The sequence below is a fragment of the Plutella xylostella genome, chromosome 12, assembly GCF_932276165.1.
Source record: "Plutella xylostella chromosome 12, ilPluXylo3.1, whole genome shotgun sequence".
Taxonomy (NCBI): domain Eukaryota; kingdom Metazoa; phylum Arthropoda; class Insecta; order Lepidoptera; family Plutellidae; genus Plutella; species Plutella xylostella.
Genome location: NC_063992.1, coordinates 7,532,730 through 7,549,762, shown reverse-complemented (window position 1 = coordinate 7,549,762; position 17,033 = coordinate 7,532,730). Strand labels below are relative to the sequence as shown.

The 17,033-nt window shown below is 36.8% G+C and overlaps 2 protein-coding genes across 3 annotated transcripts; one reads left to right on the top strand and one right to left on the bottom strand.

Annotated features, from left to right (window-relative positions):
* Positions 1 to 1,734: 1,734 nt before the first annotated feature.
* LOC105394632 (WW domain-binding protein 4) lies at positions 1,735 to 8,701 on the bottom strand. Its single transcript, XM_011566537.3, has 7 exons — positions 8,534 to 8,701; positions 8,352 to 8,424; positions 7,976 to 8,173; positions 7,684 to 7,831; positions 7,291 to 7,402; positions 6,505 to 6,666; positions 1,735 to 1,982 (listed from the first exon to the last, which is right to left on the bottom strand). Coding segments are annotated over exons 1-7 (897 nt in total). The 5' UTR covers positions 8,536 to 8,701; the 3' UTR covers positions 1,735 to 1,780.
* A 224-nt stretch (positions 8,702 to 8,925) lies between these two features.
* LOC105393859 (ATP-dependent RNA helicase me31b) lies at positions 8,926 to 16,704 on the top strand. 2 transcript variants are annotated; one of them, XM_011565674.3, is made up of 9 exons: positions 8,926 to 9,076; positions 9,485 to 9,691; positions 9,772 to 9,853; positions 10,167 to 10,373; positions 12,422 to 12,593; positions 13,078 to 13,228; positions 13,314 to 13,509; positions 13,617 to 13,917; positions 14,349 to 16,704. In XM_011565674.3, the coding sequence occupies exons 2-9, from the start codon at positions 9,627 to 9,629 to the stop codon at positions 14,498 to 14,500; spliced, it is 1,326 nt and encodes a 441-aa protein (XP_011563976.1). In that variant the 5' UTR covers positions 8,926 to 9,076; positions 9,485 to 9,626; the 3' UTR covers positions 14,501 to 16,704. The 2 variants fall into 2 exon arrangements, with proteins under 2 accessions (XP_011563976.1, XP_037975131.1); XM_038119203.2 differs by lacking the exon at positions 8,926 to 9,076 and adding an exon at positions 9,295 to 9,314.
* Positions 16,705 to 17,033: the final 329 nt, after the last annotated feature.

Here is a 17,033-nt window from a genome sequence, read left to right as displayed (position 1 = left end):
CGTTAACGCCGGCTCCATACGTTGGCCCCAACGCAGGTCCCAACGCTACTCGTCCAACGTATGGATCTAGAAAATTGCATTGGCCCCAACGTTGGGGCGAGCGTTGGTAGTTGGCCGTCTTGTGTCGGTTTTATCAAAGGAATCTGCGCCAACGCTGGCGATCACGCCCACACGTTGGCGCTTTGCTCAGTGCTGTTGCAACATGCAACGAGTGCGGACGTCGAGCGAGAATGGATTTTTCGTCCACAAAATCGTCAGCTTTATGGAAAAATTAAAAAGTTATAGATTTTATTGAACTTAACAACAAGCACATCCAATAATATGAGATGGAACTCGAAAGGAACATAAAAATCTAAATGTATTAGCTGATGCATGGCGCAGCATTCAACAGAATATGGGCATGATCTTCTCAATTGAAGATTTAAAAAAGCGGGAATCATTAATGAGCACATATTTATCGCCTCAGAGCAGTTAAGATTTCTGTATCGGACATCTTCACGTTGGCCCTGCCGGGACACAACTAGTTTATTAGCCAACGTATGTACGCCTCACCCAATTTGCAGTCCAACGTTGGTACGAGCGTTGGGGCCAACGTATGGAGCCGGCCTAAGATAAACAACTATCGAATTAGATTATAGAGTATATTATATTATAGAGTAGATTATAGGGTTCTACCTTTTTTGGCATAAGATTTTTTTGCCTAATCTCGTATTGCATAGTAACGTTTGGTCAAAGTCTCGTTACGCCGAAAATCGTATGGCATAAATCTCGTTTAGTAAAAAGTTATTTCGCATAACATTGTTTAGCCTAATAATGGTATGGCCAAATCTTGAATAGCCTAATAATGCTATGGCATAGGTTTATACAAAGTAATAATATTCGTTTGGCTTTAACTTTGACGGAGCGTCTCCCTACATAGCGCTAACTGGTGCCTTGTATTGTTTCCGCTGTTTGGAAAACGCTCCGCTCCGCTTCGCTGCGCTCCGCTTTGGTTTTGATGAACATGTGCACCTAACACGCTCCTCCTCGCTTTGCTCGTCGTCGCACCTATTTTTAGGTTTCGATCCATGGGGTTTGTAACAATTATATTGGTCGTTAACTTTCGATTTTTTGATCATACAATATCATGATTTTCGGGATGTAGGAGAAAAATACCACAATTTGTACATTTACGACATACTTAATATATTATTTATTAAGATAACATTAGGAGAAACAAGATTATACATAGGTATAGACGAACATAAATTTGAGCAAACGAAACTTAGGTGTTTAAAGATTGTGCCTAAAGAGTTTTAGACAAAACGAGCCTTATGCCACATAAGTCTTGGCAAAGTGATGGTTCGGCCAAAAAAGTTTAGACCATACGAGTTATGCGAAATGAGTTTTGGTCAATAAAGATTATGCCAGATGAGCGGAACCCAGATTATAGACATGCCTTCCAGATGTGTAAGTACCTAGTTGTAGATGATAATGAGGAACCAAGCTGTATTTTTACGATATTCTTACCTGTAAGTAATGATCATTCCATTCATGAATAGACTTCCAGCCTTTAATTTTAACGCAAAATATTTGTATAGGTCCTCAAATAAAACTTAGACCTAACCGAGGATAATAAGGACATTGGTTCGTTCACTGATAAAATGTACCTATCCCTGATGCATATACTTTACCTTCCTAAATATTTATAGTCAATATCAATATATGAAACAAAATTAAATGAAACAACACAAATTAGAAAACTATGTACAATTTATTTAACTTAATCTCTACCATCACATCAGTCATCAGTGTCCAGTTTCTGTCTCATATTTTTCCTGTTGTGTCCGAGTTTCCGCTTCTTGAACTCGACGGGTCCGTCTCCTAATGATTCGACGGTCCGTTCCTTGAACTGGAGGCGCTCGTCGGGCTCCACGACCACGGGGGGCGGGGGCTTCGGCCGCTGTGACTTCGGGAGCTGCAGGTCCACCGCTTCCACAGGCCTGTGGACCAATGACATATATCTTAAGTACCTTACTTGGAATTTGAAGACATTGCTGGCAATTCTGGAGCGAGTATTGGATTTAATGAGATTTGTAAAATTATTCAGTGAGTTGCAAAAACGTGAAATTCGCAAAACTGCGTTGTTGTATGAATTGTGTCAAAATCGGCTAGATGATGCTGTACGAAATGCAACGATGCGTTCAGTTCACGCTGGATATCCGTCATTAACTTCGATGAGACAACTTTGCTGAGGGATAACGAAACCACGATTATAGAATGAATTCGTCAGATTTATGAATATTACAGGAAGTAAGTACCTACTTAGTGCTACCTCGGTAGGTACTTGAGATTGTGGTTGTCCAAAGGTCACATGCCCTTCGAGTTGTTTCGACAAATCTCAAAGAAACCGTAAACATGAGTTTCCCGGAACGTGACGCCACATCGCCTTTATACAATATTTATACTTACACAAAACTTTTTATCAAGATATTGTTTCAATGGTATTAAAGGAAATTTCGAGAGTCAACCCGTGACTAAGAAATTAATGTTACAGAAACAATTTTTGTGGGCGTCACGGGGAAATAATGACATGGAAATACGAATCCTTACAAGCGAAGAGTTTTCCAAAAACAACAATAATAACTGAACAAGATCGAATTGTAAAGAAATATTAATGATTATTTAATGGGTAGGTAAAGAAGTAGAAAGCTACCTAAACAATAGGACAGGATGAACATATAATTTTCATCGGCGTTGCACACAGCCACACTTCCAATTCATAAATAAAGTACCTATTTAAATGCACTTGAACAGATTTTTTTGTTTTTTTTTTACAAAATATTACTTATACGTAGATGTTGCAAAACAGGTACCCTAAGCAGAAAATTGTTCAGAACCCTTTCAGCTTACTACACCCTTTTTGCAACACACTGTATAATTTATTAATTTAATGCGCTAAGGCCTAATTTCACACCATTCGGTTAGGTTAAAAATACCTCGGTTTGGTTACATTTTGGACCGTTAAGGTTAGTGAGTGTCCCACCATGCTAAATCACGGGGTTAACTCCCTTGATCGGGTGATAAACTTGATTGCTGCTGTGGGGTTCCGCTAAGACTTGGTTAAGACCGGTAACCAGGCAACGGGTTGTTTACTTGTCACTCATTCTGTCAAGATTCAAGATGGAAAAATGAACAGAGCCTTTGATAAACAATATACGAACTAGATGTTGTGTGACAAAAAAAATGAAGCGAAATACTGTCTGGGTTTTATATACTGTCAAACCGAGATAAAAGTTTTAATTTAATGTCCTAACCTAACTTGGAACCGCAATATAGAAACACAAATTAATGGCCCTACCTGGAAATCGAACCCGGGATCCCTGGGTGATGAAGCTGAGCTTCTATCACTAGACCACAGAGGTAGATATAAGAAGTTAAACTTAATGACTTAATGAGAACTATTGAATTAAGTGAAAAATCTTCTAACAAACTATTTTAAAATAAGACCTTACTTAGAAATTGAGGTGTTATTTGTTGAGTCCTTTCTTTTGCACTGACACTCCATCTAGTTCGTTGTATTGTTTTTCAAAGGGCATGGCGTAATGATATTATTTTCAATGACGGATGTCAAAAAACAACCTCGATAGAAATAGTAACCATGGCAACCTCAAAACCAAAAAGTTTGGTTGTTTGAGGTTGTTTGACATTATAGGGACATAGACACCAATTTCAATGAATATGACAGAATATTGAATGAAGTGTGAGTGAATGATTCACATAATGCTTGATTTATGAATGGTCTATTAGATTTTCGTCATGGGACTCATCCAATTAACAAGGGTAATAATCCTTAAACGCGTCGTCAGCAAATCCGCTATTGAGACTGTAACTAACAGAATCATGAGAAACCAGGTCTTAATCAAACAAACCATTTTAAAATCGGTAGTTAAGTTATGTATTAGTTGTATGTTAAGGTATATTGTGTTTTCATGCTATTGCTGAGTCAGTATATTTATTTAAGACATAAGTTTTTTTTTTTATTTATTTTACCGTAACTGTACGATGTTGTTTCCTATGTTAGCTAATTACATAATAACTTAGGCCTAATTTCACACCATTCGGTTAGGTTAAAAATACCTCGGTTTGGTTACATGTTGGACCGTTAAGGTTAGTGAGTGTCCCACCATGCTAAATCACGGGGTTAACTCCCTTGATCGGGTGATAAACTTGATTGCTGCTGTGGGGTTCCGCTAAGACTCGGTTAAGACCGGTAACCAGGCAACGGGTTGTTGACTTTTGACACATTTGTCAAGAATTCAAGATGGAGAAATGAACAGAGCCGCATATATATATACAATATACGAACTAGATGTTGTGTGACATAAAAAATGAAGCGAAATACTGTCTGGGTTTTATATACTGTCAAACCGAGATAAAAGTTTTAATTTAATGTCCTAACCTAACTTGGAACCGCAATATAGAAACACGAATTGATGGCCCTACCTGGAAATCGAACCCGGGATCCCTGGGTGATGAAGCTGAGCTTCTACCACAAGACCACAGAAGTAAATATAAGAAGTTAAACCTAATGACTTAATGAGAACTATTGAATTAAGTGAAAAATCTTCTAACAAAATATTTTAAAATAAGACCTTACTTAGAAATTGAGGTATTATTTGTTGAGCCCTTTCTTTTGGACTGACACTCCATCTAGTTCGTTGTATTGTTTTTCAAAGGGCATGGCGTAATGATATTATTTTCAATGACGGATGTCAAAAAACAACCTCGATAGAAATAGTAACCATGGCAACCTCAAAACCAAAAAGTTTGGTTGTTTGAGGTTGTTTGACATTATAGAGACATAGACACCAATTTCAATGAATATGACAGAATATTGAATGAAGTGTGAGTGAATGATTCACATAATGCTTGATTTATGAATGGTCTATTAGATTTTCGTCATGGGACTCATCCAATTAACAAGGGTAATAATCCTTAAACGCGTCGTCAGCAAATCCGTTATTGAGACTGTAACTAACAGAATCATGAGAAACCAGGTCTAACTAACAGAATCATGAGAAACCAGGTCTTAAGGTTAGTGAGTGTCCCACCATGCTAAATCACGGGGTTAACTCCCTTGATCGGGTGATAAACTTGATTGCTGCTGTGGGGTTCCGCTAAGACTTGGTAAAGACCGGTAACCAGGCAACGGGTTGTTTACTTGTGACTCATTCTGTCAAGATTCAAGATGGAAAAATGAACAGAGCCTTTGATAAACAATATACGAACTAGATGTTGTGTGACATAAAAAATTAAGCGAAATACTGTCTGGGTTTTATATAATGTCAAACCGAGATAAAAGTTTAAATTTAATATCCTAACCTAAGTTGGAACCGCAATATAGAAACACAAATTGATGGCCCTACCTGGAAATCGAACCCGGGATCCCTGGGTGATGAAGCTGAGCTTCTACCACTAGACCACAGAGGCAGATTCAAGAAGTTAAACCTAATGACTTAATGAGAACTATTGAATTAAGTGAAAAATCTTTTAACAAAATATTTTAAAATAAGACCTTACTTAGCAATTGATATGTTATTTCCTGAGAAGTTTCTTTTGCACTGACACTCCATCTTGTTCGTTGTATTGCTTTTCAAAGGGCATGGCGTAATAATATTATTTTCAATGACGGATGTCAAAAAACAACAAAATAGTAACCATGGCAACCTCAAAACCAAAAAGTTTGGTTGTTTGAGGTTGTTTGAAATCACAGAGACATAGACAACAAATTTCAATGAATATGACAGAATATTGAGTGAAGTGTGAGGGAAATGAGTGAATGATACACATAATGCTGGATTTATGAATGGTCTATTAGATTTTCGTCGTGGGACTCATCCAGTTAACAAGGGTAATAATCCTTAAACGCGTCGTCAGCAAATCCGTTATTGAACTGTAACTAACAGAATCATGAGAAACCAGGTCTTAAGATACAAGGGTCATTAAGTAGGGACTGAATAAATGTACCGACTTGGTATAACCTACATGGATTTCTCAACTTTTTACGGTTGAAGGCTTGTTCAAGGGCTGAATTGCGACACTTGGTTTTTTACAAGTTCTGTTTTTTTATGGAAAAATCTTGTGAAATTAATATTATAGTACCTATTCCCTATACCATACCTATACAGGATGGCCCTATTAATCATGGTGCACACGAGACCGGGTAACCTACGACATAATTACCAGCAAATAATTCCACTACATCATTCAGTCAAATCTTTCTTCTTTACAGCTAACATAGGTGTATAAAGTACTGAAATCGGAAGTAGATCCTAACGAATTGTTAAAGAGCGTATTTAATCAATTTATTATATTTGTTTAAGGACAAATCCGTTAAAAAGCCATTATCAATCGGTATTTTATATTTGAAATGTAAGTAAACTGACAATGATAAAAAGTCTTTGCAAAATCGTACTCGTTATTGTCATGACTTTCTAGTCTATACTATCGTTAAGCACTTACTCAGTGACGACGGTGGTCCAAGTCCCATACGGGCGGGCGGCGGGCGCGGGCCCGCACACGGCGGCGGCGGGCGCGGGCTCGGGGGGCGCCGCGCGGGACCGCATGCTCTCTCGGGACAGGTGCGCCTTCACCTCTTTCATGCTCTCTTTGTGCTTCTGTTTTCTGGGGGAAATAAAGGAATTAATAGATAAGGCCAGTGTCTGGCATCGGCTTTTTTCTGAAGAAGACTGCCGACTGGTGTAGTGGTTAGTGGCCCTGACTGCTGAGCCGAAGGTTCCGGATTCGATTCCCGGCTGGGGCAGATATTTGTTTAAAGATAGATATTTGTACTCGGGTCTTGGGTGTTGATATTTATATTTAATATATCTATCTATCTATGTATTTGTGTAGATATATCAGCTGTCCGATACCCATAACACAGGCTCTGCCTAGCTTGGAGTCGGATGGCCGTGTGTGAGATGTCCCCACATATTTTAAAAATGACACAAGAGGCACAGGATCACAAACGGTGGGTAGTTCATAAGGGTGGCCATTGCCCAGCAGAGACATACTACAGATAGATAATGTCACAAACTTAAAGCGTGGACGCAGGCATCCCTATCCCGGAGGGCTAGGGACAGAGTGTTGTAAGAAGAAGCAAAAAAGCCTTAAAAGAGGCTTATGTCCAGCAGTGGATAATTACGGGCTGATGATGGTCATTTTGATAGATAAAGCCTGGCTCACCAATGCTGCATATATAATGCTATAAATATCATAAACAACAACACACAATCATGTTAAACCTACTTTAACTTTACATCTATTTTTGCTTGTTTCTTGGTTTTCTCCTCTTCTTTAATTTTCTGTTCCTCTTGCTGGGCCAGAGAGAGGTACTCGTCAGGAGGATCCCAGGTGGTCTCTGTAACAACAAATAATATACTTATGAAATCCTACAATGATAATTTGTCTTTGTTCGGTGTTTCAGCAGTAGCTTATGTGTTAATCCAGGGTATCTGCATCATTTCATAAAATTGGTCCACACATTTTCCAGTGATAAAGTAACAAACATCCATCCATCCATACTTACAAACATCATATTTGTCATTTGTAATATGTATTAGTAGGACATTTCATATCATTATAATTTTAAAAAGTTAAGAATAATTATTGCCAAGATAGTAATCCTATTGTTCAACCCACCATTGTTTTCAATATTCCAGAAGTAGTTCCCATCATCACTCTTGACTTCATGCCACACGGGTTTCTTGCTGGCTTGGACAATAGGTGCGGGCGCCTTGGTGTCGCCTTGTGCGGACCCACCAGCATCATTTAACATCTGATTGAGGGTCTGGGAACAATGCCAAGTAATATAATTTTATTAGGTGTTATGTATATTTAATATATATTATACACATTCATAATAATCATACAGGTAAGTACTATATTTTTATAATTTATTTTAAAAATCAATCCTGATAGTAGACAGAAATACCTGTGATGTAAGGTCAGCATCAACATTGTTCTCAACATCCTTCAAGTAAGCGGCCATGGCCGCGGCCTCCATCTTCTTGATCTCGTCATCCATCTTCTCTTTCTGCTTGAAGTCCTTGGCACTCCTCTTGGTAACCTGAGATATGTGCTTGGCGACAGCTTCCTTGTGCCGCTTGCCATTTTCATGGAATGATACTGACTAAAATGTAGATAAGAAGTTAGTTTCATGTATAAATTCTTTAGTAAATTATAGTATCATACCAAAGAAATCTAAGTCCATGCTTCTTTGTCACCTCTGCTTAATGGTTCTTAAATGTAGATCACTGACTACTATAATTTATAAGATAATATTATTATATTTATGTATGTAAACTTACCACTTTATTATCAGCTATCCAACATTTACAAAATTCACAATATTTCCTTCCCTGGGATTTCCAATATTCTGTCCTGAAATATAAATAGTCATTTTCAGATACCAATTTTATAACCTAGAAGCTAATTCAAATTTCAACCTAAAAAAATAATAAGACATAATTTTTCTGCTTTGGTTACTTACATGGTGACGATATAAGTTGGTGGTTCATAAATTTTATCTTGAAATGGGTTATAGTAAAATAGTAAAGTTATGTTATAGAAAATTTCAAATTATTTATTTTACTTTGTTTACGTTTGATGATTGGAATTGAGTGAACGAATGAAATGAATGAAGTGATTTGAAGTGAATGAAAGGAAGGCGTGCTTAATGTCTAAAGCCGCGTACAGACCGGCCCAACGAACGCCAACGAACGTTTTTCGTTGACCTTCGTTGCTGCAATCTGCCCTGTATTATAAATGATAAATATCCATCGTTGGGATAACCGTTGGCGTTCGTTGCCATCAACTTTTTTTTTATGAGACACAGATACAAAAAAAAAAACATACCATAAACGACTCTTAGGATGCTCTTATATAGTCTTAGGTCATTCGGTAGAAATTGGCAACACTGGTTCTTCTCTTTGGTTTTACTTGACGTTTTTCTTCTTTGTCTTTGGTTGTTACTTTATGAGTGATGTCGCCGTTGTTAATCGAGTGTCGTCGTCTTTTTTAAAGTTTTATCTAGGTAAGATTGTTTATTTATTATCTACGATACAAAGATAATGATTATGTTAGTATTTCAATTGTTGTTTTGCCCTTAAAACTTAAAAATTTTTGGTCCGGTCTCTGGGTCTTAACTTTGGTGACTAGAGTCGGCCATTTTTATATTGGGAATTTCTATCAACCCAGACTACTTCGTATCACTATTTATCTCTTCAATCTCAAATCAGATTTATAAATAATTCCTCTGATACGATTTTATGGTAAAAACTGCATCCCCTATTTAAATTAGTTCTCAAGTTTAACGATAGTTTACTTACGTCAATCTACGTTCTATTTATATTTTGTTAATGTTGGTTGTTGACGCGTCTTTAGGCCTATTCACTTATTTTATCTTTACGAAAGTATCTAACATTCATTTAATTTATTTCAGATAATTCCGGACTCCGCTGGTGTACGTGATAACTTAGCCTATGTATATAAAAGTGACAAATCGTGAAATTAGTTTTGTGTCGGACAAAGATTTGTGATTAAGTTTCTAATTTATTGATCCCGAGAGGGATTTATTTGGCAAAATGATGACCGAAAGGATCAGTTCGAGTAATCACGTCGGGAACAGTATCAATAATCAGAGCAAAGGGTCAGTATCACTTATTTTCCTGCTGTATCATTCCTTTCACCTATTTACATTTTACATTACAGTCCCGTTATTTTTCACAGAGATGTCGATAAAGCTGTTGACGACATTGGTTGGAAATCTAAATTAAAAATACCTCCAAAAGACAGAAGAATAAAGACTAGTGTGAGTATCTACCCTCATTTATTTATATTTTTTTAAGATGGTCCCTAAGTTTTAATTTCCTTTTATTACCTTTCACTCATTATCCTAATGCCCTAAAGCAGCAAAATTTGCAGGTAGTTTAGTTTTTGGTACTTTTAGAGCAAGCAAGCAAGAGAACAAATTTTATGCAATGTTCGTAAAATGTTTGGTGCATGTCAACCTTAGCCAACTTACTGTTTTATATAATTATGTATTAATTTGGCACCTTGACCAATCTTTTCGCCATCAGGTTAACCATTGTATTGTCCTTATTTTAATAATTTCTTAAATGTAGGATGTGACGGATACAAGAGGAAATGAGTTTGAAGAGTTTTGTCTAAAGAGAGAGCTGCTGATGGGAATCTTTGAAAAAGGCTGGGAGAAACCGTCCCCTATTCAAGAGGCTTCTATTCCTATTGCTCTCAGTGGAAAAGACGTACTTGCTAGAGCCAAAAATGGAACCGGCAAAACTGGTGCTTATTGTATTCCAGTTTTAGAACAGGTAACTATATTAGTTTAATTCTGACCTGCATGTAGTCTCTTTCAGACTGCTTAGATTTTTCACATAATTGAAATTCATAATTATAATTCATTCAAGTTTTGGGTTCTGTAGTGATTTTCAAAACAATCTTTTTCTTAGCTTGTCAGTGACAAAGATTAGCTGGAATAAGGGTTTGTCACCATGGTCAAAAGATTTTCCAGTCAGATAAGTCATCAGACTCATTTGCTGGACAAAGCATCTGTAAAGGCAGGATATTGTTTCAATTTACCTGGCTCTTCCTATAAAATATTAGTTTTTGGTATTTCATGAATATCCCTGCCAAACACTACAGCCTGCATTATATTCATGTTAGAATTTGTATGAATGTGTAATATAGGGTTTCGTTTTTCCCGACCTTTTTCTGTTCCCGGGAAACGGGATTTTTTTTCTAGATTTCCCGGGAATTCCCGGGAAACGGGAATTTATTTTGAATGCTTAGTTTTGCCATTTTCGCGTATTAAAAGTCTATTAAAACACTAACAATTAAATCAAATATACGTTTATCACTCGTATAGGTAGAAAAAAGCAACAGTCAGATAAATTAACAACCAAAATTATAATTATTTATTTGTTTTACATGCCAAATCATTTGTTTTCTTATTTGTAAATAAAAACAATAACAAAGGTATTCATTATAATATTCTATTTTAATTATATGTCATAATAATATTATTTTCAAACTGTTACTAATTATAACATTTTGAAAATAATATTATTAATTATAACATTTTGAAAATAAAATTATTAGGACATAATTATAATTAAAATTAATTATACTTGAGGTAATGTTTTAGAAAAATTAATTAATTTAACAATTTATCGCTCAACCTTCTTCTTATTTTGGTTTTTTCTATGCGTTAGTAATTTTATAAAAAATAAACGCGGACACAAAACGGGGACATAACAAAAATAATATGACAGGCGTCACACTAGCGTTAGCTTTTACATACTCTTTGGTCACATATGTAAAAGCCGATCAATTGTTTGGTTTTAGGTAGGCGGTAGGACCAACAGATAAATAAAGAGGAAATATTGAATCAGAAATTGAAATATTAGAAATAAAATATGGATTGATTATGGATTTTAACAGATAGTCCTTTAATAAATACCTATAACAGATCGATTAAATACGATCTTAAACGATTAGTTAGGATCCACTTCCGTTTTCACGACTTTGTAGTTGGACTGTAAGTAACAATAAGTATTTAGAATTTTAAGTTCTCATTTTGAGTGAATGTTTTTTATAATGTTCTTATGAGAAATAAAGTACCTTAAACCTTAATCAGGAAGACGTGAAACAAGGTGATGTAGATGAGTCATTTATCTTTGCAAAGCAGCTGCGCGAAAACAATGACACGTATCATTTTCCAATAATTTACAACAAAACCGAGTTTCTGATCGTAGACAAGAAGCCTTTTTTTGGTTTAAGTCAGAAGCAACAGATAAATATACTTAGGTATTTGTCATAAATGAACTTCCATACTTAGGAACTCATATTTCGTGGTTATTTAACTTATTGTAGGTACTTTATATAAAATAGAAATATAATGTACTTGAATAAAACGTTTGATATCACTAACTTTTAAAGGTGTAATTACCTGGTATTGTATGCTTAATTTTAAGATAAAAGTGTAATTGCATAAGTTACTTTACTTTAATATTTGTTATTTATCATTTATCCAATAAAGAATTCTTGAAAACAAACAACAGATAAATAAAGATGAAAATATAGCATAGAATCGATTAAAAATCAAACCCGGGAATTCCCGGGAATGCTATTTTTTTCCCGGTTTCGGGAAAGAGAAATTTCCCGGGAATTCCCGGGAACGGGAATTCCCGGGAACACGGGAACGAAACCCTAGTGTAATAGTAATCTTTAATAATATGATGATATATTTGGATTCCCCTTCATTTTCTATAAATGATAATATCCATCCTGATCTATCACCCTCTAAAATCTCTATTTGACTTCATTGTTTAATGTACTAAAAAACACTTTATTACTTTAGGTTGACCCTAAGAAGGATTGTATTCAAGCTTTAATTGTGGTACCAACAAGAGAATTAGCACTCCAGACATCACAGATTTGCATTGAGCTGGCGAAGCACACAGACATTCGTGTTATGGTCACTACAGGAGGCACTAACCTCCGTGACGACATAATGCGTATCTACCAAAACGGTAAGAAAAATTACTAAAGTCAATCTGTTTTATATAATCTCTTCATTATGAACCTTAACCCACTGACGGACACTGACTGCATTTGACGTCCTCCACACTTTTAGAAAAAAATCACAACGTCGAATGCAGTCCCCGCTCTTTTTCTAATTATTTCAACAACGGTCAATGCAGTCCTGTTTTACCTAGAGTTTGTATGAAGACCATCTTGTGCTTTATTTGGAAGGATTTCAAAGTTATATGTGCACCCAGAGTACCTTTTTTTCACACAGCAATAATTTTTCATACAGAAAAAAGTGTGAACTCACACGCACACAACGGTCATCGACGTCGTGATTTCTTTACTGCGCCTAGGCAGTGTGCCGGCATGTGCACCAGCAGATCATCACACAATTCCCATACAAAAATGTTGTGCGTTTTTATGAGTTTCACGGTTAATCTAGTGTCCATCAATGTGTTAAATAACAATATGGTTGTTTTTTTACAGTTCAAGTAATAATTGCGACCCCCGGTCGTATGATTGATCTCATGGATAAACAGGTGGCAAAGATGGACCAATGCAGGATGCTAGTCCTTGATGAAGCCGACAAGCTCCTCTCACAAGACTTCAAGGGCATGCTCGATATGGTGATCTGCAGGTAACTCCCATCACATCATTGTTAGCCTCACTCACAAGAATTGTTTCATTTTGGACAAGAATTTAAATGATGCATTGACCTACAGATTACCCAAGGAACGTCAAATCCTGCTCTTCTCCGCAACCTTCCCTCTGAGTGTGAAGCAGTTCATGGAAAAGCACCTGAGGGAACCTTATGAAATTAATCTCATGGAAGAATTAACACTGAAAGGTGTCACACAATACTATGCATTTGTTCAGGAGCGGCAGAAAGTTCATTGTTTAAATACACTCTTCTCAAAGGTTGGTTTCTTTTGTTCGTGTCGTATATTTTTGTTATTATTTATAATTAATAACATGACCCAATTACAACCTTATCACCGACTCACCAACAAATCTCTCAATTCCAGTTACAAATAAACCAGTCGATCATATTCTGCAACTCGACGCAGCGCGTGGAGCTCCTCGCCAAGAAGATCACGGAGCTGGGCTACTGCTGCTACTACATCCACGCGCGCATGGCGCAGGCGCACCGTAACCGCGTGTTCCACGACTTCCGCGCCGGCCTCTGCCGCAACCTCGTGTGCTCGGACCTGTTCACGCGCGGTATCGACGTGCAGGCCGTCAACGTGGTCATCAACTTCGACTTCCCGCGCATGGCGGAGACCTACCTGCATCGTATTGGTCGCTCCGGACGTTTCGGACACTTAGGTGGGTGTTTTTGGTTTCTTTTAAACAAGTCTTCACCATTTTTCATCAAAATTATTGTGATGGCCAATGTTAGACATGATTTATCTGCGAGGTACCTACTTTAAAATTTGTACAGGTGATCAATCAGTCAGATACCATTCATAATTAACAGCATGCAACATTATATTCCTTTAAATAAACTATTCACAATATCACATGTTATTTATAGGTCTCTCGCCCAGTACTATATGGCATAGATAAGAATTACAATGTTATTGTTTGTTTATCAGTACTCTTACAAAGGTTCTGATAACGATAACAGTGTGTGTATGTGTAAACTTCTCTGCACACAAGTTTGTGCCCATTAAAACTATGTATATTGTACAAATGATGCCTATCCTGGTGGTGGTGTTTGCGAGTCCACTGCAGCTAGTAACGGGTGTGCTCCGCAGGTATCGCCATCAACCTGATCACGTACGAGGACCGGTTCGCGCTGCACCGCATCGAGCAGGAGCTGGGCACGGAGATCAAGCCCATCCCCAAGGTCATCGACCCGGCGCTGTACGTGGCGCGCCCGTCGGACGACTGCTCGGACGACAAGTAACGCCCGACACTTGCTGACTGCTCCAAACAAACTAATATACACATAGTAAAAAACTACAAAAACAAAAACTATATTTGTAAAGTGTAATGAATTTAACGAAAATTGTGTCTTGTAAATAGTTTTCTCGTGATAAGACTTATGACATCTGTCGATTTGGTGGTAAAACTGTGAACTTTTAATGGAAAAGGAAAATATGTATGTTGATGAGTGACTTTAAAGTGATGCCTCCTAGATCCATATTGGATTCGGGGCCCGGCAGCCGCGGATAGGTACACTTGTTGGATTGGTGAGTTTTGTTAAAATATAAAATATTTATCTGAATTGTTCAGAGTCTACCTAAATTTATCCAATGATCAATTACATAAATTGTGGTAGACTTTCAGAAATGATTTGCCCTCCCCAGCCCATGTCGCGAACTGAGCTAGCACTGGGTTACTTTACTGTTACTACAACCTTCTAGCTGGTGCATGGGTTGGGGCAAGAGACTAGCTCAGTTCTTCTAATGTAGAATGATTAAATTATATCCTTTACAACAATTTGACATGTTTTGTTACTGTCGAAATCTTATGAAAAATGTTGTCAAATATATTGTAAATGGAAAAGTATTAGAAAAACTGTAATTTAGATATTGTCCTGCCACTTGGGACAGTATCATAAAATCAAGTCGTTTTGATTTTATTTATTGTACACACTTTTATTTTGTTTTTATATCAAGTGGTAAATCACAGTTTAGTGAAACCTAAGATGATGGTTTGGTGGTAAGTCCAAGACACGGTTACCCAATAACTACCTATAAATGAATAATGCCTGCTTCAATAAAAATCGTGACTTGGACAACTGCCTGAGTTTGTGGATGTAACAATGTTGATGTAAATGTAAACTGTGACCAACGAGGCGCGGGGAAGGCACATCCCGTCACGACTTGCGGGCATGGACCGTCCCTGCGTCTGAGGGGATTTTATTTAGAGAGCTTTAAGTTTCAATTAATAACACGCATTTTGCTCTCTGGGGGTTCAAACTTTTTGGGATGTCAAGTGAAGAGTATTTCATTGGAACAGTATACATCTTTAGATTGTAACTTTTTATTTATTATTATATGGCTTAATCTGCATCTGGTATGTGTTTGTACGCCATACAAATTGATTTTTACTTACGATTTTTCACTGAAGACATCAAATTGAGGGTACAAATAGCAATATGTAACTTTAGTAGTTATTTACAGAAAACTTACAGTACCGTGTATGCACTAGAGGCTATTAAAGAGTCTGTTGATGGACAGTGAGTAAGCTATAACAAAGCTTTGGCAACTAAATGAATACAGACTATGCTTCAAGTGAATACATAGTGATTAACTTTGATCTGTGATAAAAGTGAATTCATATTTATCGGGCCTGTCTAGAGATGTTTATTTTGATCTAAGGTATTTTCGAATTGTAGTAATTTTGTAGTCTTCCATTTTTCACCATCTCCAAAATATTGCGTAAGCGTATGATGATAAGAGATATTGGCTTCGTCGCAGCTGGCTCTATTGGACTTACTCATACTTTTGCTACAATATTTATGCAGTCCGATGTAGGTACAAATTCCTATACTGGTTTATGTAAAATAGAATATTAGCCTGTAATGCAATCATGCAAGAGGCTTGTTTGTCCATGTGAATACTCACAGCAATCTGCCCTAGCCCTATAATATAACAACTCCTTTGTATGGCCATTGTGTGAATTCAAAATCTTATGGAGTAAATTTGGGAGACCTCAACAAAGCATATCAATATTGTCTACAAATTATTTGAGAAATCTTGTATTTCTGCTTTATTGCCTCTATTGGTGCAGGTGGCAATGCATTTCTCTCATTGTAATTCTCAAAGAAGTGACATATAAACTAAATGATGACATTGTAGAAGCACTGTAGTAATAAGCTGTAAGTGATAAAAAGTTAATTTTATGAAAGTAATTTGCTAAAACGCAAAAAAAATGAAAGTATTACTGTATTGTACGGAAGTGTAGAAATATTTTCTATTGGAAACTAGAGAAAAATGTGTAATCATGTTTTGTTTATAATTTTGTATGTAGGTACTTCAGTGTTTCTACACTATCATTTCAACAATTATTATGTTACAACTATTCCAAAAATAATGTGATATTCTACAAAACAGTATTTTGTTTTGTTGTACTGAACCATGAAAAATAAACTCTTCACGCAAATTAATTGGTTTTATTAAAAGTATGATAGATACCTAGGTAGGGTAGGAAACGGTATAGGTACCATGATTTGTAGTATAGCCCAGTTATCGAAAGCTGGCACGTCCAACACATTGAGATTTGTATTTTACTGACTGCGGAGCCAGGCTGCCTATTATATACGAAGCGCGCGGCGTTGAATCATGTATGTACCTTCGTACGTATACCCACTTTCCTAAGGCAGCTCAATGTCATGCCCACCAACACTGATACCTCTCACCTCTCAACGTAACCGACATGTCCAGTCATAGAATAGCTCCAGGGAGGGACTGTGCCTATAGATAGGCCATTTA